Here is a 24,083-nt window from a genome sequence, read left to right as displayed (position 1 = left end):
ATGTTCAGCTGTTTACGAGGTTAACTATTGGACATTTCTGATCGTCCTCCTGACCTCGCCGGTGAAAAATCAGGAATGGGGAGATGGCGTGGCACAGTTTCCCTGGTGGCTCCAACAGTAAAGACCCACCTGCCAGTGTGATGCGAGTCCATCCCTGGGCCGGTGAGATCCCCCGGAGGTGGGCCTGGCACCCCACTCCAGCGCTCCTGCCTGAAGAATCCCACGGACAGAGGAGCCTGGCACCCCACTCCAGCGCTCCTGCCTGAAGAATCCCACGGACAGAGGAGCCTGGCACCCCACTCCAGCGCTCCTGCCTGAAGAATCCCACGGACAGAGGAGCCTGGAGGGCCACAGCCCATGGGGTCACAGAGCTGGATGGGACTGCGTGACTAATGGCAGCAGCATGACGCAGTGAGCAGACAGTGCGTGGGTGTCTTCTGTGCAGCGTCTCAGGCGTGACCTTGTTCCTGTGTAACATCTCAGGTCGCCTTCACATGTCGCCTAAGGGGACCACCCCCTGACCACCCCTGCCATCAAGGCAAGGGAGGTGATCCTGCTTACAAAAGGCAGGCAGTACGGTCATCTCATTAATTCTCTGTGGCTTTTTGAGCTAAAATACTGTTCCCTGACCAGATAAGAAGAGTGTCAGAGACACTGCAAGCCAGTGCACACATATGGACGTGGACCCAGATGTGCCCAATGAAACAGTTGCAGGCTCAATCTGTCAGTGATTCTGTGTGTGTGTCTGTAACCCAGGAAGACAAAGTCAGCTTTATCTTTACAAAGCAAAGGCCAGCTAACCTGAGGGGATCTGCTGAGTAACTCACCTGTTAATCCATGAAAGAACTAGGCAGGTTAACCGGTTAATGAAGAAAAACTTTTCATCCTCTTCCAGGGAAGCAGAAAGAAGAGCCAGAAAGCCTGCCGTCATACACAGACATGATGTTTTCCAGGCAGCATTCAGCACCGTCATTAGTGAAAGCAGGAAAATACTCAGCCCTTCCCCACCCCCGGGAGAACGGAAAGCAGAATTTCCTTTAAGACGTCAAGTCACCTTCCCTCTCCTCTGAGCCCTTTCCTGAGCCCTGCTCCCTGACTTCCATAATACTCTATTCCTTAAAATAGAGCCTGAAGCAAATGGAGGGAAACACTGAGGGTTTATGAATCTGGTGTTGTTTACACAGTTTTTCCATCCGGCTATGTTTCATAATAAAAATGATCAAAGAAAGAAAATAAAGGAAGTCAGTAAAGCCCCGTCTCTGCCAGCTGTGTGTGGTGGGAGTGGGATGGGGCGCCACTGTCGTCTGGGCCGGTTCACGCGGACAGTCACTTGTGTCCGCTTCTGTCACATAAATATAAAATAAAAAGCCCTTCACACATCAAGCCTGACACCCAACTAGAAAAAAACAAATACATTTAAAACGGAGTTTGCACCTCACTGATTTTGGGAAAAAGCGAAGAGCTGGTATTTACCCAGGGCTTGTTAGGACGTCAGAGAGAGGAGAATTAGATGTTTTCTGAAAAATGATCGAATATTGAGGATTTTCCTCCATTCCCAGGGGCCAGGGCCCAGGCGTTCCGTGCATGCAACCTGCCCCGGGCTCTGGGGGCCTCGGGGGGAATCCAGGCTTGGTTCTGGCAGCGGGAGAGGGAGGTGATGACTGCAGCCCCGGAGCCAGGCCCCTGCTGCCCCGGGTAGCGCCCCACGCCCTGCCCAGCTGAGCACGCCTGCAGGTGCAAGGCCGCATGTCGGTCCAGGACACCAGGGCCCCCGGCGTGGGCTCGGGGTTTAGGACCCAGGACTGAGCTGGAGCCAGGCCTCCCCCCCTCACTTCACTCGTCAGCAGGCTGGCCGGCAGGGGCCTGCCTGTGTGGTGGCCACTGAAATGGGCTATTCCGAGGGGTGGTTCCACTCCTGGGTCATTTTCCGAGAATCCACCAGAACCAAGGTGGGGCCAGCCTGCTGTGTCTCTGACAGTCCACTTACCTCATCAAGAAGCAGTATTTTAGCTTAAGAAAATAAGCACAGAGAATTCATGAATGGCCATACTACCTACCTTTTGTAAGCCCCTCATTTGCCCCAGTGGCAGGGGCGGTCAGGGCTGCATGGCACTTCCAGAGGCACTGGGTTAGATCCGGTCTCACCCAGGGAGACCCTGGGACCAGGTCCAGGGCGTCAGAATGCCTGACTGCAGAGGTGCTGCGACGAGGCCCCCTCCTGGGTCGCGATGACTCTGGAGGGGAGACTGGCCCGGGAGCCCTGTCTGCTGAGCGGGGTCTCCCCCAGACCTCTGAGCCCCCGGAGAGGCCCAGCCTCCGGCCCTCGGGCCTGTGGCTGGGCAGGTTGTGAGCGGGCTTTCTGGTCGAGGCGGGGCCCCGGGGTCTCTGCTGGGCTGTCTCTACTTCTGGGGGTCGGGGGGTATCTCTGACAGAGACCCTCAGGGAGGCAGCCCCGGAGCCTCTCTGGGAAGTCGGAGGCCCACAGCCAGTGGCCCAGCTTTTCTGATATAATCCCGTCCTGAGAAGAGCGCCCACTTGGGGGTATTTTGTGAGACCCGTAATTGGAGACCTGGTTTCTGCCTCCTCTTTGCTTTTAATTTGGCGTTGATCTACAAGCCTTTAGATCAATTCTGCTTCCGTTTCTAATCAGAGCCAACTCATGGCTGTTCGTGGGCCCACGCCTCCGTGCGGTGAAGGCAGTTTGTTTCTTAGCAAAGTGCAGAAACGGCCCCCTGCAGCATGAGCCAGGCAGGCCATCCGGGGGAGCCTTGCGCTGGCTGTCTCCCAGAGGGCGCGCCCATCACCACTGAAACGCGCTGCGCACCTGGCGCGCCTGTCTGGACCACTTCGAGGGCACACGCTGTTCCAGGGGCCCTTCACACAACTCTTCTGTGGCTTCTTGCAAAGGAGAAAAGCACGCCGCTCGCCCCTCTGCCTGCAGGCAGCCAGGGCTCATTAGAGCCTTTTCCTGCTTGCTCTCTGGGTCAACTTTCAAAAACGGCATCAGAAAAGGCCCCCAGGCCTGCACCCAGGTCCCTTGAGTGAGCAGGGCCTCTTGGTGCAGGGCAGGGCAGAGGCAGGAGATCCCATTTGAGTGTGTGTCCCAGTCCGACCTCCCGCTGGCTTCTGCCTGAGGGGTGGGCCCCTCAGAGGAAGAGGGCGGAAGGCCCGAGTCCTGCCTTTTGAGCCTGTTGAGTAGGAAGGGGGAGGAGGCATCTGAAGTGAGCAGTGGCTCTCACTGCGTGGGCGTCCCCGTGGTGGCAACGTGGGCGTCCCCGATGGCAGCGTGGGCGTCCCCGATGGCGGTGTGGGCTTCCAGGGAGGGTGGCCGGGGCCAGGCCAGGACGGCGGGCCACCTGGTCACCGGCGCCTCTGTTCTGTGCCCTCTCCGCAGTGGACGTGGCCTCGGCCCTGCCTCTGCCGGTGGCCCCCCCGGGGGTGCCCATGGACCTGCGCCTGGACCACCAGTTCCCGCTGCCCGTGGCGGAGCCGGGCCTCCGCGAGCAGCAGCTGCAGCAGGAGCTCCTGGCGCTCAAGCAGAAGCAGCAGCTGCAGAGACAGATCCTCATCGCCGAGTTCCAGAGGCAGCACGAGCAGCTGTCGCGGCAGCACGAGGCCCAGCTGCACGAGCACATCAAGGTCAGTCCCCGCCTCGGGCCCGGGCCGGCCCGCCGCGTGCCCAGACCCCGCCGCCCGGGACCTGCCCGGTGGCCCCCGGGCCAGCCCGCCACGCGTGCCCAGACCCCGCCACGCGCCCAGACCCCGCCGCCCGGGACCTGCCCCGTGGCCCCCGGGCCGCCCCGCTCTGTGTGCCCAGACCCCGCCGCCCGGGACCTGCCCGGGGGCCCCCAGGCCAGCCCACTCTGTGTGCCCCAAAATCTTGCCGCCCAGGACCATCCCCGAGCCCCTGGACTGGCCCCCTGTGTGTACCCACAATTCCACAGCCCAGGACAAACTCCAAGCCCACAGGCCGGCCCACTGTGTGTGCCCACAGTCCCGCTGCCCAGGACCACCGCCCCCAGCCCCCAGCCTGGCCCGCCCCGCCGGCACTCTTATCTCGCCTCCTAGGACCTTCCCAATGATCTGCTGCCAGTCTGAGGTTGATGCCTGGGGATGTTCCTCACCAGGCCATGTATACCTGCGTGTCAGCACTTGGAACTTGGTTGTGGCCAAGAGTGGAAACAGCATTTAAAGTCACCCTGTAGAAGCTTAAAGCAGGGGAGAAATCTTATCGTTGGACTTCATCTACAAACATATGTCCCTAAATAGAGACATTACCAACAAGAAGAAGCGCCAAAATATTAGCAGTGGTCACCTCTGGGTGAGGTGTTTAGGAATTGTCTTTATTTTCTTCTTGTGAGTTGTCCATCTTCTCTCCATTTTTCCCACTGACTTTTTATAGTTGCGGGGGCTGCTGCTGCTAAGTCGCTTCAGTCATGTGCGACTCTGTGTGACCCGATGGACAGCAGCCCACCAGGCTCCCCTGTCCCTGGGGTTCTCCAGGCAAGAACACTGGAGTGGGTTGCCATTTCCTTCTCCAATGCATGAAAGTGAAAAGTGAAAGTGAAGTCACTCAGTCGTGTCCAACTCTTAGCGACCCCATGGACTGCAGCCCACCAGGCTCCTCCATCCATGAGATTTTCCAGGCAAGGGGGGGCGAGCTAATATTTACTTTCATTTAGATGGGATAAGGAAAAAACTAACATAATTTTTTCTTTTTGGTATTTACTGTCTGGTGTGTGCTAAGTCACCTCAGTCATGTTCTTTGCAACCCTACAGACTGCAGCCCCCCAGGCTCCTCTGTCCGTGGGATTCTCCAGGCAAGAATGCTGGAGTGGGTTGCCATGCCCTCCTCCAGGGGATCTTCCCGACCCAGGAACTGAACCCTTATCTCTTACGTCTCCTGCCTTGGCAGGCAGGTTCTTTACCAGTAGGCCACCTGGAAAGCTCCATTCACTGTCTACATATATTTTTTTCTGATCCCAGATTTTAAAAGCAAACATTCCAGGAAGACACGTGCACTAGTGAGGCACAGAGAGGTCATGTCACTTGGTTGAGGGACCACTTACAACGTCTGTGATCACGTGTGTCACCGCACTTAGAACCTTGCAGAACCTTGCTGTTCGGTGGAAATGTGTACACATTAAAATTCACAGGTAGTTCTACGTTTCCTGTAGCCACCTTAAAACACCCAAAGAAACCAGGTTGTGTGAGTGATTTATTGTTAGGTAACAAATTACTGAAAAGATTTTTAGCCGCTTGAAATAACAAACAGGTGTTATCAGATAGCTCAGCTCCCACGGACTGGGGATCTGGGGGCAGCTCGCAGATGGCCGGTCCTCTCGTGAGGTGTGATTGGGCGTGGTCAGGGCGGCGGTCTCACCTGAGCATGGGGCCGGGCCTGCAGGGTCCCCTTCCCAGCTCACTGATCCCCTGGTTTGGGGCAGGAGGCCACAAGTCCTCCTCACCTGGGCCTCTAGGATCCAAGTGACCAAGAAGGAGGTCGCAGTGTCTTCTGGACAAATGTTGAAGGTGACCTCCCCACCCACCCCTGCTACGTTGCTCTGCTGTCATAGGCATCAACCCTCCTGGCAGGGGCCCAGCCGAGGGGTGGACACCAGGAGGCAGGAAGGAGTCTTTGGGGGGCCACTGGGGACCTGGCTGCTAAAGGTAAAAGTAATTTCAGGCTATTTTATTTAACCTCGTATTTCTAAAGTGTCGCTTCAACCCATGACCCACATAAGCGGTTGTGGCCGTACTGAGTCTGGGTGCACGCCGTGGACCAGACACGTAGAGCCCGTTTCCCTGTGGACCAGCTGCACTGCGGCCACACGTGGTCAGTGGCTGCGGGACTAGGTCCTCACCAAAGTCAGTCTGGATAACAGCCGTTCGGAACCAGCGAGCGCTGCCTGCAGGCCGCCCGATCCGTTTTGTCCTTGAAGCTGCAGCCTCCTGTTTTCTGTGAATCCTGAAAGCCATCTGAAGAGCCCGCCCCACCCACTCGCACTGCTCACCCCTGGGGTGCGGTTTCCTCTCCTCACCAGCAGGCTTCTTGAACTTTCTCCATCAGACTCCTGCATCTTGATGTCATCTCAGAAGCCTGAAAGGTCAGGGCAGTACATCTCTTCCGAGTCCTTTACCCGGCCTCCCGGTGACCCGAGGGCCCCCATCTTTGGAGGCAGACCCCCTCCACCAGGGGTCCCCCAGCCCCCCAGACCTTCAGGCCAGAAGCCCGCAGAGGATGGAAGCCCCAGAAATGCAATTCACAAACCTTCTCAAGGTGACGTGTTCTCTGCGCTTTAATTGTTTCTTTCTCCATTTACAGCCGAGATCATTTGTCTGAAGCCATTTAAAACTATGTAACCGTCATCCCATCCGCCGGCCTCTGTTTTGACGATTTCCACTCTCTTCATAAGCCATCATCTTTTGGTGACATTTGGCCATGGTGTTTGTCAGACAGATTTCTTGAGCACACAATCTAATTAGTGTCATTAAACCATCAGTGAATTTGAATAGGATTTTATAATTAAAAAGAGAACGGTGTTTTTAAAAGGGCTTCCCTGGGGCTTAGATGGTAAAGAATCTGCCTGCAATGTGGGAAACCCGGGTTCGATCCCTGGGTCAGAGAAATCCCCTGCAGAAGGAAATGGCAACCCACTCCAGTATTCTTGCCTGGACGATCCCATGGACAGAGAAGCCTGGTGGGCTACAGTCCCTGGGGTTGCAAGGAGTCGGACACGACTGAGTGACGAACATAGAGTGTTTGAAAGGTAACCGACGTTGTTTACCTTGGGTAAGGATGCTCTCTCTCTCTGGGGTTCCGACACGCAGCGTCGCACTGCTTCTGGACGCTTGCTGGTCGTGGCCGCTCGGGAGCCTGTCCCTGTCCTGTCCTACACTTAGTTCTTTCCTCCCCGGAAGGGGGTCCTGGAGCGTGGTCAGTGGGGCCCGGGGGCTAGGGAGTCGTGAGTGTGGGTGTCAGCGAGTGTTTGTGTCCAGGAAGCCTTTCATCAGCTGGGACTGCTGAGCGGGTCACCCGGCGGGTGCGGTGTTCTCTGGCTTTGCCACTTCGGTGTGTCATTTTAAATTTTCTAAGCATGTTATCGAGGGAGTCGCTCCATCTCATGTTCCCAGCTGAAGCGCAGCGCGGTGAGAGCAAGCAGAAGCGGCCCTCCCTGCTCTGCCTCCCGACCCCTGAGAGCCCACCTCGGCTCCGTCCGCAGCTCGACCGGAGCGGGCCCGGGACTCCCCGTCTGGGGCTCTCGTCGGTAGTCTCGGTGGCCTTTGTTCCACTTGCTGACAGAGCTTCCAGCCCAGCCGTTGCCTTCTGTCAGTCTCTAGACGTTACTCGTGGATTTTCTCGATGACTGTGGCTCCAGCGTAGAGAGGAGACAGGGGTCTTCAGAGAGTGCTTCCAGGAGGGTGACAGGTGGTTCTGTCCTGCCAGCCCCAGGACCCCATGGGATCACTGGCTGTGGATGGACAGGAGCCTGAGGGCGCCGTCAGGAGCTGGTAGCGCCTGCACACGCCCGGCGTGGTGTCCCCAGAGCTGAGGCTGAACCCCGTGACCCCGGTGCTGCCACCTCCCCGTCTACACTGCAGGCTCCCCTCCCCTCCCCTTCTACACTGAGCCTCCCCTCCCGTCTACACTGCCACCTCCCCTCCCATCTACACTACAGCCTCCCCTCCCGTCTACACTGCAGGCTCCCCTCCCGTCTACACTGCAGGCTCCCCTCCCCTCCCCGTCTACACTGAGCCTCCCCTCCCGTCTACACTGCCACCTCCCCTCCCATCTACACTACCGCCTCCCCTCCCGTCTACACTGCAGGCTCCCCTCCCGTCTACACTGCAGGCTCCTCTCCCCGTCTACACTGCAGCCTCCCCTCCCATCTACACTACAGGCTCCTCTCCCCGTCTACACTGCTGCCTCCCCTCCCATCTACACTACAGCCTCCCCTCCTGTCTACACTACAGCCTCCCCTCCCGTCTACACTGCAGGCTCCCCTCCCGTCTACACTGCAGGCTCCCCTCCCCTCCCCGTCTACACTGAGCCTCCCCTCCCGTCTACACTGCCACCTCCCCTCCCATCTACACTACAGCCTCCCCTCCTGTCTACACTACAGCCTCCCCTCCCGTCTACACTGCAGGCTCCCCTCCCGTCTACACTGCAGGCTCCCCTCCCCTCCCCGTCTACACTGAGCCTCCCCTCCCGTCTACACTGCCACCTCCCCTCCCATCTACACTACAGCCTCCCCTCACGTCTACACTACAGCCTCCCCTCCCGTCTGCACTGCAGGCTCCCCTCCCGTCTACACTGCAGGCTCCTCTCCCCGTCTACACTGCAGCCTCCCCTCCCATCTACACTACAGGCTCCTCTCCCCGTCTACACTGCTGCCTCCCCTTCCGTCTACACTACGGCCTCCCTTCCCCGTCTACACTACAGCCTCCCTTCCCCATCTACACTGAGCCTCCCCTCCCGTCTACACTGCCGCCTCCCCTCCCGTCTACACTGCAGGCTCCTCTCCCCGTCTACACTGCCGCCTCCTCTCCCCGTCTACACTGCTGCCTCCCCTCCCGTCTACACTGCAGGCTCCCCTCCCCTCCCCATCTACACTGAGCCTTCCCTCCCGTCTACACTGCCACCTCCCCTTCCCGTCTATACTGCAGGCTCCTCTCCCCGTCTACACTGCTGCCTCCCCTCCCCGTCTACACTGCTGCCTCCCCTCCCGTCTACACTGCAGGCTCCTCTCCCCGTCTACACTGCCGCCTCCCCTCCCCATCTACACTGCCGCCTCCCCTCATGTCTACACTACAGCCTCTCTTCCCCGTCTACACTGCAGCCTCCCCTCCCGTCTACACTGCAGGCTCCCCTCCTGTCTACGCTGCCGCCTCCCCACCTGTCTACACTGCCGCCTCCACTCATGTCTACACTACAGCCTCTCTTCCCCGTCTACACTGCAGCCTCCCCTCCTGTCTACGCTGCCGCCTCCCCACCTGTCTACACTGCCGCCTCCCCTCCCGTCTGCACTACAGCCTCCTTTCCCCATCTACACTGCCGCCTCCCCTCCCGTCTACACTGCAGGCTCCTCTCCCGTCTACACTGCAGGCTCCTCTCCCCGTCTACACTGCAGCCTCCCCTCCCATCTACACTACAGGCTCCTCTCCCCGTCTACACTGCTGCCTCCCCTTCGTCTACACTACGGCCTCCCTTCCCCGTCTACACTACAGCCTCCCTTCCCCATCTACACTGAGCCTCCCCTCCTGTCTACACTGCCGCCTCCCCTCCTGTCTACACTGCAGGCTCCTCTCCCCGTCTACACTGCCGCCTCCTCTCCCCGTCTACACTGCTGCCTCCCCTCCCGTCTACACTGCAGGCTCCCCTCCCCTCCCCATCTACACTGAGCCTTCCCTCCCGTCTACACTGCCGCCTCCCCTCCCGTCTACACTGCAGGCTCCTCTCCCCGTCTACACTGCTGCCTCCCCTCCCCATCTATACTGCTGCCTCCCCTTCCGTCTACACTGCCGCCTCCCCTCCCGTCTACACTGCAGGCTCCTCTCCCCGTCTACACTGCCGCCTCCTCTCCCCGTCTACACTGCTGCCTCCCCTCCCGTCTACACTGCCGCCTCCCCTCCCGTCTGCACTACAGCCTCCTTTCCCCATCTACACTGCCGCCTCCCCTCCCGTCTACACTGCAGGCTCCCCTCACGTCTACACTACAGCCTCTCTTCCCCGTCTACACTGCAGCCTCCCCTCCCGTCTACACTGCAGCCTCCCCTCCTGTCTACGCTGCCGCCTCCCCACCTGTCTACACTGCCGCCTCCCCTCCCGTCTGCACTACAGCCTCCTTTCCCCATCTACACTGCCGCCTCCCCTCCCGTCTACACTGCAGGCTCCTCTCCCGTCTACACTGCAGGCTCCTCTCCCCGTCTACACTGCAGCCTCCCCTCCCATCTACACTACAGGCTCCTCTCCCCGTCTACACTGCTGCCTCCCCTTCGTCTACACTACGGCCTCCCTTCCCCGTCTACACTACAGCCTCCCTTCCCCATCTACACTGAGCCTCCCCTCCTGTCTACACTGCCGCCTCCCCTCCCGTCTACACTGCAGGCTCCTCTCCCCGTCTACACTGCCGCCTCCTCTCCCCGTCTACACTGCTGCCTCCCCTCCCGTCTACACTGCAGGCTCCCCTCCCCTCCCCATCTACACTGAGCCTTCCCTCCCGTCTACACTGCCACCTCCCCTTCCCGTCTATACTGCAGGCTCCTCTCCCCGTCTACACTGCTGCCTCCCCTCCCCATCTATACTGCTGCCTCCCCTTCCGTCTACACTGCCGCCTCCCCTCCCGTCTACACTGCAGGCTCCTCTCCCCGTCTACACTGCCGCCTCCTCTCCCCGTCTACACTGCTGCCTCCCCTCCCGTCTACACTGCCGCCTCCCCTCCCGTCTACACTGCAGGCTCCCCTCACGTCTACACTACAGCCTCTCTTCCCCGTCTACACTGCAGCCTCCCCTCCCGTCTACACTGCAGCCTCCCCTCCTGTCTACGCTGCCGCCTCCCCACCTGTCTACACTGCCGCCTCCCCTCCCGTCTGCACTACAGCCTCCTTTCCCCATCTACACTGCCGCCTCCCCTCCCGTCTACACTGCAGGCTCCCCTCATGTCTACACTACAGCCTCTCTTCCCCGTCTACACTGCAGCCTCCCCACCTGTCTACACTGCCGCCTCCCCTCCCGTCTACACTGCCGCCTCCCCTCCCGTCTGCACTACAGCCTCCCTTCCCCATCTACACTGCCGCCTCCCCTCCCGTCTACACTGCAGGCTCCTCTCCCCGTCTACACTGCCGCCTCCTCTCCCCGTCTACACTGCTGCCTCCCCTCCCGTCTACACTGCCGCCTCCCCTCCCGTCTGCACTACAGCCTCCTTTCCCCATCTACACTGCCGCCTCCCCTCCCGTCTACACTGCAGGCTCCCCTCATGTCTACACTACAGCCTCTCTTCCCCGTCTACACTGCAGCCTCCCCTCCCGTCTACACTGCAGCCTCCCCTCCTGTCTACGCTGCCGCCTCCCCACCTGTCTACACTGCCGCCTCCCCTCCCGTCTGCACTACAGCCTCCTTTCCCCATCTACACTGCCGCCTCCCCTCCCGTCTACACTGCAGGCTCCCCTCATGTCTACACTACAGCCTCTCTTCCCCGTCTACACTGCAGCCTCCCCACCTGTCTACACTGCCGCCTCCCCTCCCGTCTACACTGCCGCCTCCCCTCCCGTCTGCACTACAGCCTCCCTTCCCCATCTACACTGCAGCCTCCCCTCCCGTCTACACTGCAGGCTCCTCTCCCCGTCTACACTGCCGCCTCCCCACCCGTCTACACTGCCGCCTCCCCTCCTGTATACACTGCCGCCTCCCCTCCCGTCTGCACTACAGCCTCCCTTCCCCATCTATACTGCAGCCTCCCCTCCCGTCTACACTGCAGGCTCCTCTCCCCATCTACACTGCCGCCTCCCCACCCGTTTACACTGCCGCGTCCCCTCCCATCTACACTGCAGGGTAGAGACCCGTCCTGACGCCTCGGTCTGACAGGTGCGATCCTGGGGGACGGGGCTGGTTTTCTGCAGTTCCTACTTGTAGCCCAGACTGTCGGCACCGTCCGTTAGGCAGATTTCCTCGGAATAAACCCCTTCCTATGAAAGATACGCTACAGTGTATTTCGGTGGCCTCATCGGGCCTCCGTCCAGAAGTGTGCCTGCTCTTCTCTCCCCAGGTCTCAGGGTATCTCCTGTCTCATAAGTGAAAAATAAAAGCGCTTTCCACTCTTTATTTGCACATCCTTTTTCACTAGTGAGGCTGACCTTGTGTGTATGAGAAGCCTGCTGTGGTTGGTACTGTCTCCCTGGACAGGAGAGCTTTAGGAGCTGTGTGTGAAGCCTGCTGTGGTTGGTACTGTCTCTCTGGACAGGAGAGCTTTAGGAGCTGTGTGTGAAGCCTGCTGTGGTTAGTACCATCTCTCTGGACAGGAGAGCTTTAGGAGCTGTTTAGCAAGCGCATGACACTTTTCCTTGCAGGGAAGTGGATAGAATTGAAAGGAGCCTGCTTTTCCGGCCTGGGAGCCAGGCCGCGGTGTTTACTGTCTTTATTACCTGCCCCAGGTGGCTGAGTGATGCTGCCTGGACCCCAGCTTCTGGGTCGTCTGAAGCAACTTGTAATGAGCCCGGAGGACACGCTTCGGCGGCCATAGCCCTGGTGCCCGGGAAGGCGCGTGGCTGCCGCGAGTGCCGCGTCATTCCTGAGCCCGTCGGCACCCCGTGAGCACACGTACGGTCAGGGCTGGCTCATAGCCTGCACTCCGCATTTCTAGGAAGACGCCTGCCGCCCTGGGGGCATGGATGGCCGCTCCATGCCGCGCTCTGCCCTGCGCCGCCCCCGGCTGGTAGGAGGAGAAGCGCCGAGCGTGTTTCCAGAGCTGGCAGCCGTAGATTGTTCTGCAGAGAAAACCCTCTCGTGTGGCCTTGCACCACGGCCTCTCATCTCTCCTCACTGGCTCTCGCTGATAAATGCGCTGCCTCTGGTCCGGCCCGGGACCCTCATGGGCACACGTAGACCTGCTGTGTGCTGGATGGCAGGGAGGGGCCAGAGGACACAGCCTGGGTCTTCATCAGCCCTGAGCCGCCCCGGGAAGTGTGTCCAGGTGGCGGTGAGCCCCGTAAAGAGGAGGGGTCGGGGTGCCCTGCAGAGTGAGGCGACCCTCCGCTGGTCTCCAGGGTGCCCACCTAAGAGGAGGCAGCATGTCCCGGGAGTGGAGCTGGGGTAGTGGGGGTGGCAGGCTCCCCCTGGGCCGCTGTCACCACCCCACTCCCCCCACCGCTCACAGCGGTGCCCCGTCCGCAGCGTCCCCGCGTCCGGGGCGCCAAGCGTCTGTGATGCAGGCCCTCCTCTCTCTGACCCGCCTGTGGATGGCTGACCCTTTGTGGCATCTGAGTGTCCGATTTGGGGGGAACCTGAGTGACTCGTCCACGGGACCTCTTGATTACTGCTGCTGTGCTCCATGAGGCTGGAGGGAAGGGTGATTTTGAACTTAACTGAAATGAGGGTGCCTCTTTGATTTGAGCCAGTAAATCCAGGGAGATAAAGATGGACATGGTTCCATTTCGGAGGACCCCGTAGGCAAGAATATTTCAGTCTCGCATGGGCCCTGACCACCGTGGCCAAGTAGCTCGTGAGCCTGAAGATGAGCAGCCTAGAGGAGGCCCCCTCCATCAGACTGGTGCTCTGGCCCCCAGGGGTTACTGGTCTATCCTGGACTTCTCCCCGAAAGCGGGCCACCTGAGCCTTAGAAGCTCCTTGACCATCTTGGAAAAGCTCCAATACCGCCGCCTGTCGGGGCTTGATGCACAGAGCTTCTGGGTCCAGCCCCAGGTGGACATGGCCTTCACCGTGGCAGCCCCATGCCCCCAGGGTGACCCCTGCTCTGCCGCGGCCACGCCAGGCTGTGCTAGCGCTGTGCGTTCTGTGGTGAGGGGCCACCTGAAATCCGTGCGTTTATTTTCACAGTGACTCAGGAAGTGGGTAGCAAGAGCAGCCACCGCGTCAGCCGGAGACAGGGTCGAGAGGCCTCGGCCAGCTCCCCGCCTGCTGCGCCCACTGCGTGTTGAGGTGGAGACAGTCCCACGAGTGCCTTAGAGGAGCCGGGGCGGCCCCGCGCCGGCCCACTTGCTCAGCTCGGGCGTGGCCTGGGCCCCTGGTGGTCCTAGCCCCGGGGGACGGCTCAGCCCCCACGGAGCCTGGCCTGCCTCTCCGGTCCTGGCCCTGCCGACCCCGGCTGTCCTGTGTGCGGGTGTGGGCCTCCCCAGCCTGAGCCATCAGCAGATGAGGAACAACAGGAGCAGGCGGTGCCCGCCACCTGCGACCAGGAGCCCTCCTGAGACGGGCCAGGTGAGCCTCCAGCTGCCCTTGGCCTGGAGCAGACAGGCAGCCCCAGCGGCCTCTGCTTTCCCCTGGGGCCTGGGCTGGGCGCAGAGACCACGGCACATCGCGCATCCTTCCTGTTTGGGCACGAGAGCTTAGGGGCAGAAAACGAGCTGGACCCCTGTGTTCAGTCGGCCAGTCGTGTCCGACTCTCTGCGACTCCACAGACTAGAGCACGCCAGGCCTCCCTGTCCTTCACCACCTCCCAGACTCTGCCCAAGTTCATGTCCATCGAGTCGGTGACGCCATCCAGCCATCTCATCCTCTGCTGCCCTTTCTCCTTCACGCCATGACGCTGGGGATGCCGGAGACCCGGTTTCTTAGCGCTCCTTTCACTAAAACTGCGCAGCAGTCGTTTTCTGCGAGTTCTGTCGTCCTGTGAATTTTAATCACCGGGATCTAGGCTGGTTGTTTCCAGAGTCTCTTTGTAATGATAATTGAAAGATCTCACTTTCCTTTTCTGGGTCCTGGCTGAAACGTAAATATTGTGAGACCAGATTCAGCAGATTTCTGTCTGTGCCTCATTCACGCGTTAAATGAACGCTGAGCAGTGGAAGGGAGCCCGGGCTGTGTGTAGGCAGTTTGAAGGCATCGGTAATACCAAGAGCGCCAGGTTCTTCATCCCAAGACCTGCTGTTCCGGGCACTGTCTTGGCTTCCCAACACCACACAGCCCTTTGAGGTGTCCGTTTCCGAAGGCCAGCGATGCTGGTAGAATCCCAGAGTGGCTGGCAGTGGCCTGGTGATGCCCATGAGGGCCTGTACCCCTGGACATCAGGTACAGTGCCATTGGGCCCCAAGGCAGGATCCTCTGAATCCAGGCAGATGAACAGACATTTTCTCTGGTAGAAGAACCTCCCTCGGTGAGCAGCCCTCCTTCCTGGAAGGAAACTAGTAGCAAGGGACGTGGTTCCTCTCCACTTCGGTTAGTCTTTTACCCCAGCCGTGTCATTCCATGTTCCTTTCAGAAGAGAAGAAAACACCCCTTTTTAAATCATTTGCAAAGTTCTCGAGCTGGTCTTACAGACACGCACAGTAACGCCAGCTGGAAGCGCTGAAGGTCAGACCCAGATGTGCTGACCGCGGGCGACGGTCACTGCAGAGCTGGGGAGCCAGGGTGGAGAGCTACTCTTGAAACCCGGTCACCCAGAGCCGCCTCTGCCACCCTCGTCCTGCCCCGGCTCCTGTCAGCCACTTGTTGGGAAGGCGCTTGTTTTTATTTCTGCCACAGAGAGAGGTCGGCCGTGACGCTCAGCGAGTATGGAGCACACGGGTGGGCACTGAGCTGGGCGTCCGCTCCTGCCCGTCGCCACACAGCCTGCTGCCCGATATGGCCTGGGAGCCCCGGGCCCTGGCGGGGGGCAGGTGCACTGCCGCCTGGGGGCCGTCTACACCGGCTCCCCTGCCGCCCGGGGGCCGTCTACACCGGCTCCCCTGCCGCCGGGGGGCCGTCTACACCCGCTCCCCTGCCGCCCGGGGGCCGTCTACACCCGCTCCCCTGCCCCCTGGGGGCCGTCTACACCCGCTCCCCTGCCCCCTGGGGGCCGTCTACACCGGCTCCCCTGACGCCCGGGGGCCGTCTACACCCGCTCCCCTGCCCCCTGGGGGCCGTCTACACCCGCTCCCCTGCCCCCTGGGGGCCGTCTACACCCGCTCCCCTGCCCCCTGGGGGCCGTCTACACCCGCTCCCCTGCCCCCTGGGGGCCGTCTACACCCGCTCCCCTGCCCCCTGGGGGCCGTCTACACCGGCTCCCCTGACGCCCGGGGGCCGTCTACACCCGCTCCCCTGACGCCCGGGGGCCGTCTACACCCGCTCCCCTGCCCCCTGGGGGCCGTCTACACCGGCTCCCCTGACGCCCGGGGGCCGTCTACACCCGCTCCCCTGCCCCCTGGGGGCCGTCTACACCCACTCCCCTGCCCCCTGGGGGCCGTCTACACCCGCTCCCCTGCCCCCTGGGGGCCGTCTACACCTGCTCCCCTGCCCCCTGGGGGCCGTCTACACCGGCTCCCCTGACGCCCGGGGGCCGTCTACACCCGCTCCCCTGCCCCCTGGGGGCCGTCTACACTGGCTCCCCTGACGCCCGGGGGCCGTCTACACCCGCTCCCCTGACGCCCGGGGGCCGTCTACACCGGCTCCCCTGACGCCCGGGGGCCGTCTACACCGGCTCCTCTGCCGCCCGTGGGCCATCTACACTGGCTCCTCTGCGTGAGCCCCGTTCAGGCACCCTCTGTCCAGCGGCCGCCTACCCCCCCCCCCCCTCCCGCGCTGAGTTTGAGCTTCCTCACACCCACGCCTCTGCATTCTGTCTCCCGTGGTCCCGGCTGGGAAGGTGGGAGGTGGCAGGGCTTGTGGGTGGGGCCCCTGGGTGCCCTGCTGTGTGTGCGGGCACCGCTGTGACCACAGGGGCATGTGTGTGTGTCGCAGCTGTGATCTGCCTGCCCGGGCTCCGTCCGATCGGGGCTCAGCCATCACTCCTTTTCCACAGCGGGCTGGTGAGGAGGTGTCCACCAGGGGCCCCAGCAGTGGCCACGGGGGCGTCCGCCCTGCCGCGTCTCACACGCGTGGTGGCTGACTTGGGGGGAAGCGTGCTTGTCCACGGAGAGTCCTGGGGCCTCGCAGGAGACAGACCGCAGTGCCGCCACCCGCCATGGGACAGGGAGAGGGCGAGACCCGCCCCAGCCGAAGGAGAGGGGTCGGGAGTGAGTCACGGCTGGGACACAAGCGCCTCCCGGGAAGGTGCTGTGGGCAGAGGCCTGCCCTGGGCGGGTGGCCAGGTTGGCAGAGGAGGCCCTTGGGGCTTCCCGAGGCCCCACGTGGCTGGTGGGAAGCTGAGGCTGTGCAGGGGTGGCCAAGCACTGGAGCGGGAAGGCGGGGTTGGGGCCGGACAGACGGCAGGAGCATGAGTCGGAAGGGCTGTCCAGTGGGAGCAGGCGGCTCTGGTCGCCAGTGGAGGACTTGGCTGGTTGATGTTCCGGGAAAACCTGGCAGGTGTCTGGGCTTGATCGTGTCCCTCCCACAGCCCCGTCAGTGCGGGCCCGCTTGTCCGTTCTTGCCCTTTCCAACGCACTAAGTGAAAATGGGATTTGATGGCTAGTGAAGTTGAACATTGTTTCCCATTTATTTTTAACCACTCTTTTTGGTGACTGGTTTGATTTCCTTGCTGTCCAACGGACTCTGAAGAGTCATCCCAAAACCACAGTTCAAAAGTATCAAACCAGTCCGTCATAAAGGAAATCAGTCCTGAATGTTCATTGGAAGGACTGATGCTGAAGCTGAAGCTCCAGTACTTTGGCCACCTGATGCGAAGAACTGACTCATTGGAAAAGACTCTGACACTGGGAAAGATTGAAGGCAGGAAAAGAAGGGGCCGACAGAGGATGAGATGGTTGGATGGTATCACTGACTCAATCTACAAGTTTGAGCAAACTCTGGAAGATAGTGAAGGACAGAGAAGCCTGGCATACTGCAGTCCATGGGGTCGAAGAGAATCGGACATGACTGAGCGACTGAACTCTCTGATGAATCTCCTGGCCTTTTTTTGCTCACCTTTTTAGTAGCTGCTTATCATATTCGTATTAACGTGAAACGGCCATCTGCATATAAAAGTTAGTCTGTGCACTGTAAGTGTGGCAAGGAGCTTTTCTCATTCACCTTTTGCATTTTAATTTTGTTGACAATATACATTGTGAAGGTAGCTTCTTACATTGTCAGTTACATCATTTTTGGAAACGTGATCTAACTTACACAGAACAGAACGCGCACATCCTGAGTGTGTGTCCGTGGACAGTCGTGAGTGTCTGTGTAGACGCCGCCTCCGACAGACAGTGCACACCCCGGGCGGCTCCCCTGGCTTGCCCACTGCCTCACCCAAGAAGCAGCCTTCTCTGACTTCTATCTCCGTGTCTTGGGATTTCCTGCTCCAGAACTTTGTGTAAATAGAGTCTGCAGGTGGGCTCTTTTCTGTCCTCTTTCCACACCCGACACCAGACCTGATCATTTTGCTTGCTTTATAGCCCATCCTTGTTTTCGCCAGTATGTCCAGTTTATTCTTTCGCATCGCCGGGTGGGATTCTCACATAAGAACGTGCACTCCTGTCCCTGGGCTCACATCCGGAGGATGTCGGGGGTGTGTCAGGCAGGGCTGCTGTGCACACAGCGGCCACGCACCGTCCTGCACAGGGCTTTGCCCAGATGTGTTCCCATGTCTCTTGGGTTAGTCCTGGGTGTGGGATGGCTAGGTCTTGGATGGGTGTGTGTTTAACTTTGTAAGAATGTGCCAAGCAGTTTTGCAAAGTGACCACGCTCTTTCGTGCTCTTTTGTGTCACTCTCGAAAAGGCATTCCAGTCGCTCAGTCGTGTCCAGCCCCGCAACCCTATGGACTATAGCACACCAGGCTTCCCTGTCCCTCACTATCTCCTGGAGCTTGCTCAAACTCATGTCCATTGAGTTGGTGACACCATGTAACCATCGCATCCTCTGTTGTCCCCTTCTCCTCCAGCCTTCAATCTTCTCCAGCATCAGGGTCTTTTCTAATGAGTCAGCTGTTCAGGTGGCCTAAGTATTAGAGCTTCAGCATTAGTCCTTCCAATGAATATTCAAGATTGATCTCCTTTAGGATGGACTGGTTTGATTTCCTTGCAGTCCAAGGGACTCTCAAGAGTCTTCTCCAGCACCACAGTTCAAACGCATCAATTCTTTGGTGCTCAGCCTTCCTTATGGTCCAACTCTCACATCCGTACATGACTCCCGACTTCCTAGATAGCGTAAATCGTCATGTGTATTTTCTTCCAGGAGATCAGTCGTTTTTATTTTCATTTACAGCCTTCAGCATGAAACGTGTAGGAGACGTCCTCGAGCAGCCCTGCTTCCTCCTTGGCGATGTGGGCCCTGCAGCGGGGAGCGAGGCCCAGGGGCCACACGGCAGAGAGGGGACCCTGGCCCCCCGCCGCTCCTCTCGTGCGTGTCTGCCTCACTGTCCCTTTTGGGGCGAGGTTCTGACCGTCTGTGTCTGCTGCTTCCCGCCCACAGCAACAGCAGGAGCTGCTGGCCATGAAGCACCAGCAGGAGCTGCTCGAGCACCAGCGGAAGCTGGAGCGGCACCGGCAGGAGCAGGAGCTGGAGAAGCAGCACCGGGAGCAGAAGCTGCAGCAGCTGAAGAACAAGGAGAAGGGCAAAGAGAGTGAGTGCGCGCCGGGCGGGCGGCGGCGGGCGGGCGCCCTCCCCTCACCTGCCCCTCACCCGCGATCGCCTGGGAGCCACGCCCCAGAGCCAAGCCGTCAGGAGCCACCTCGCCCGTGTGTTTCTGGTCCCCGGCTCTGTCTTTACGCAGGGACTGCAGAGGGCGTCTGGCCCCACTTTTGGTTTGGCTTAAGCATTTACAGGAAAGTTTGCAGACTCTTGGCGGACTTAGACATGACTGAGACCCGTAAAGCATCATAGTGAGCTTCACCTATGAGTTCAGCCTCAACTTTCTCAAAGTTGCTTTATCTGAGAGCGTTTCTGAGCGGCAGATGGTAGGATGGCCTGTCACCTAGAGGAGGCGTGATGACTCCTGGGTTGCACATTTTTGCCCTTTGGCCCCAGTGTTTGCTTTCCATCCTAGCTGTGCTTGTGTGAAGACCAGCAGAGTCCGTTATCTTGCAAGAGTCGCCCAGTTGATCGTAGACAGGAGACTCTTCCGTGTGCTTGTCTCTGGAAATTAGGTAGACTTTCCCAGGCTCTGGTCCTTTCTCCCAAGACATCAGAGCTCAGGTGCACGTGTGGGTGCCCTGTTAATCCTGCAAGTATGTCAGGCCGTGCACTTCTCCCCACGTCAGGATTCAATGTCCTGACCAGATGGTGCTTCACTCGTCTCATTCTCACGAGTAAAACCAGTCTTTACACACTTTACCAATACATGCTAGCCTCCAAAAACCTCAAAGCTCCTTTATCCTCACCTGCTGAAAGTGGTTGGGTTCCCCCAGTGGCTCAGCGGGTACAGAATCCACCTGCAGGAGACGCAGGTGACGTTGGTTTGATTCCTGGGTGGGGAAAATCCCCTAGAGGAGGGCATGGCAACCCACTCCAGTGTGGACAAAGGAGCCCGACGGGCTATAGTCCAAAGGGCTGCAAAGAGTCAGACATGACTCAGCGACTCTGCACACAGGCACACACTGAAAGTGGTTAGCCATCTATACCAGTCATTTTAACAAGCTTTAAAGTTTATATACAGTTTATATACACACAAGATACAGCATAACATGTCTTGAAGATTCTTGTAAAGTCTGTTATTTGAAATTGTTTTAAAAGTCTTCTTACTGGTGTGTGTTGTACATAAAGAATAGTGCACAGACTTCCGTGTGCAGGGAATTACCCACAAGTACACCTCACTGAGCAGCCACCCCCAGCACAGCACCTGTGACCAGTTCAGGAGAAGCCGCCCCGCCCCTCGGCCCTGCAGCTCCGACACACAGCACCGCTTTTGAAGCTGAGGTCAGTGGACTCACTAACACGTAGGCTTTTGTCTTTTTCTCCTTTCACCCCACACTATACGTGTGGTGTCTGCCATGTCCTTGTGTAGCAGGAGGGCTTCACTTCCTGCTGAGGTCCCCGCAGCTGTGTCCATCCACTCGAGAGTTGGTGGATGTTTGGGCTGTTCCTGGGCTCTTACAAACGCTGCTGCTCCATACACTTTTGGCCACGTCTTGTGGAGCAGGTCAGCTTCCACAGGTGAGGCCAGTCTCCAGAGGGGCTGGACCGCTCATCAGCCCATCAGTGACATCACAGAAGTCCTATATCTCTGCATCCCTGCCATGACTTTAAATCTCAGCTCCAAGCAGCGGCCCCTTGGCTTCATCTGCTTCCTCTGATCATAGTGGGACTCAGCGTCTTCTCCTGGGCTCCTGCTCATGGGGATGTCCCGTCCAGTGGGGTCCTTGTTCCAGTCTCTTGCCCATTCTCTGGTCGGTCATGGGTGTCGCAAGGGTCTTCCTTCACCTGCCCTGTCCCTCTCCTGGTGGTGCCTTTGAAACCACAGAAGTCTCAGCTCTAATGCAGCCTAAATTACACTGGTCTTTTCTAAATTAAAATGGAATCTAATCTGTATTATTATGCCTATATTATTTTGTACATTTTTATAAATAATTTCTTTCATAAAGCATATTATTTTTCCTCAAAGGATGTAACTAGTGTAGCCTCTTCATATTCAGTTTATGTCTATGTTTATTTGCACGTTCTTAGTCCTTGTTTTTATACACAAAATTAACAGCTTTTCCAGTCAGTTACTACAGCATTCACTCTTGAAATAATAAATGTATTTTAAGCATATTTGCACTTTCACTGTCCAATAGAATTTCAGTGTGAAAAGCAGGTCAGCAGAGTTTGTTTCCCACATGAAGCCTAGCTTGTGTGCCAGTATTTGAAAGGAATCGGTAAATCCTAGTGGGATAGCTCATTACAGCTCAGTGATGAGGCGGGTGACGACAGACAGACTCACTGGGAGCCCGCAGCCAAGACTTCATACGTGAGGGTGGAAGGCTGGTGGGAGAAGTGGGCTTTCAGGCTTGGCCGGCCACCTGCACCTTGTTCTGTGAATTCAGATCGCGGCCCTGCTGTGGGCGGCTGTGCCAGATGGCACCCATCACACGTGGTCCCCACTTCCCTGCCCTCTGCTTCCCATGCCCCCCATCTGCCACCTGCCAGGCTGGTCCACACCAACAGGCTCAACCACCCCAGGAGGCTGGTCTACACCACAGGCCACTCACCACCACTCGTGCTGAGGGTATGGCTGGGCGCTGATCACACCTGAGCCTGCAGCGCTGATGTCACGAACCACCAGCACACAGGCTGTCATGATGGACTTATCTGGGGCGGAGGATGGGCGCCAGCTTTCATTTCTGATACTCCCGGGATGACTGTAAGGTGCAGTGGAGACTGCGAACCGGGGTTGGGGTGGTTGCCCTCGCTCTGAGTTAGTGGCCTGAGGATCCTGGAGGCTACGTGGCCTTCCACTGTGTCCACCGCGTGGGGGCTGCCTTCCATAGACCCCGCCCCACGGACAACAGCATGTGGTTCCACAGGTGCCCTGTGAGGGGCTTTGCTGTGGGACAGTAGGCATGTGGCACCCAGAGCCCGCTGAGTTGCCCACGTGGTCCCCGAGGGCACCTGCTCTGGCCCCGCCCCCTCTCCTGCCCCGCCCCCTCTGCTCCCGCCCAGCCCGCTCCCGCCCCATAACCTGCCCTGCCCTGCCCTGCCCTCTACTCCCACACCACCCTCTGCTCCCTGCCCTGCCCCTCTCCCGCCCCGCCCCCTCTCCCGCCCCGCCCCCTCTCCCGCCCCGCCCTCTGCTCCTGCCCCGCCCCCTCTCCCGCCCCGCCCTCTGCTCCTGCCCCGCCCCCTCTCCTGCCCCGCCCCCTCTACTCCAGCCCAGCCCACTCCTTGCTCCATAACCTGCCCTACCCCTCTCCTGCCCCGCCCTTTGCTCCAGCACCGCCCTCTACTCCCATCCCACCCTCTACTCCCACATCACCCTCTACTCTCGTCCCACCCCTCTCCCACACCACCCTGGGCTCCCTGCCCCGCCCCTCTCCCGCCCCGCCCCCTCTACTGCAGCCCAGCCCACTCCTTCCTCCATAACCTGCCCTACCCCTCTCCTGCCCCGCCCTTTGCTCCAGCACCGCCCTCTACTCCCGTCCCACCCTCTACTCTCGTCCCACCCCTCTCCCACACCACCCTGGACTCCCTGCCCCGCCCTCTGCTCCTGCCCCACCCCCTCTCCTGCCCCGCCCTCTGCTCCTGCCCCGCCCCCTCTCCTGCCCCGCCCTCTGCTCCTGCCCCGCCCCCTTTCCTGCCCTGCCCCCTTTCCTGCTCCTGCCTGCTCCTCGTTGTGATCTTACAGGGGCTCTTCGCAGTGATGGTAGGTTGTTCTTTGAGGAACGAGGGCTAGGTGGTAAGGGTCAGCAAGTCTGTGCGCCCGGCTCACCAGCAAACCCAGGGACTCACCAGGTTGCTCAAAGGCATCTTGGTCTATCCCGGTCTGCCAGAAACTTCCAATAAAAATAACATCTCAGGCCTCACAAAATATGAAAAGATTTGACTTCTGAAAACAGTTTCAATCTGTTCAAAGTCAAAAACAATTTCTTCTGCCTGCCGGGCAACCCCTTGACAGGCTGTAGGAATGTTCTTTGCTCCCCTCCAGGCTCATCGCAGCAGCAGCCCCAGCGATTCAGCTCGTGGGTTTGGGTGGTCGGGTTTATTATTAATAAGGGACTGTGTACAGTGGGTACTTGGCATGCTTGCATCGGCCCTGCAGCCCTCAGAGTGTGGTCTTGAGAGAAGGCAGGCTTGGCAGGCCGCATGTTGGACGCTGCTGGGGCCTCACCTATGAAGGAGATTCTTGTTTGTGTGGCTCACAGAGGCCCTGGCATTAGCTTCTCCAGTTTGTAAGCATTTGAAAATGTAGTGCAGAGCTTCTGTTGTGTCGTTTCTTGGGGTTCTTTAAAAGATGAATTTCTTTTTGAATATTTCATTGAAAGGTTTGTTACATTTAACATTCATGGTGCTTTTAAATTCTGCAGTTTTCCTGATTGATACCAGTTAATGCTATTGATTTGGTAAAACAGTGAATTCTTAGAGTTGATGGCAGTTTTCATCTTATTCAGCATGAACACATGCTCTTTCATCTGTTTTATTTAATATAACCATGTTTCAGACTCTAAGGTACACCGTATTTAAATTCATTTAAAAACAAAAAGTTCAACAGAAGACCTGTCTTTGTCCTCTGGACAGTTTGGAACTAACACAAGTGCATATTTTTCTCTGGTAGTTACAACCACAGCCTGAGGGGCGGGAAGAAGGCGCCCTCACTTGGAGAAGTTGTTAGCTTTGCCTAAAAATGGCTCAAAAGGGTGGAGATAGGGACTTCCCTAGTGGCTAGGTCCAGTGGCTAAGACTCCCCACGCCCAATGCAGGGGGCCTGGGTTCAATCCCAGGTCAGGAAACTAGATCCCACATGTCACAACTAAGACCAAATAAATAAAATTTTAAAAATATGAAAAAAGTGTAAAAGGGAAAAAAAAAAGATGGAGCTAGAAGATGGGACACCAGCCTGAGAGAGTCGTTCTTTGTCCCGTTTGTAGG

At 58.7% G+C, this 24,083-nt stretch overlaps 1 protein-coding gene across 1 annotated transcript in view; it reads left to right on the top strand.

Annotated features, from left to right (window-relative positions):
* The window catches only part of HDAC4 (histone deacetylase 4), a 143,272-nt gene that overhangs the window by 31,084 nt on the left and 88,105 nt on the right, over positions 1-24,083 (top strand). The window contains exons 3-4 of the mRNA XM_068961973.1: positions 3,395-3,639; positions 18,996-19,146. Of these exons, the coding sequence (XP_068818074.1) occupies positions 3,395-3,639; positions 18,996-19,146 (396 nt within the window). The remainder of the gene's footprint in view (positions 1-3,394; positions 3,640-18,995; positions 19,147-24,083) is intronic.

The sequence above is a fragment of the Capricornis sumatraensis genome, chromosome 2, assembly GCF_032405125.1.
Source record: "Capricornis sumatraensis isolate serow.1 chromosome 2, serow.2, whole genome shotgun sequence".
In the NCBI taxonomy this organism is placed as follows: Eukaryota; Metazoa; Chordata; class Mammalia; order Artiodactyla; family Bovidae; genus Capricornis; species Capricornis sumatraensis.
The sequence above is the reverse complement of the archived record's forward strand: the minus strand, read 5'-3'. Positions and strand labels throughout refer to the sequence as shown.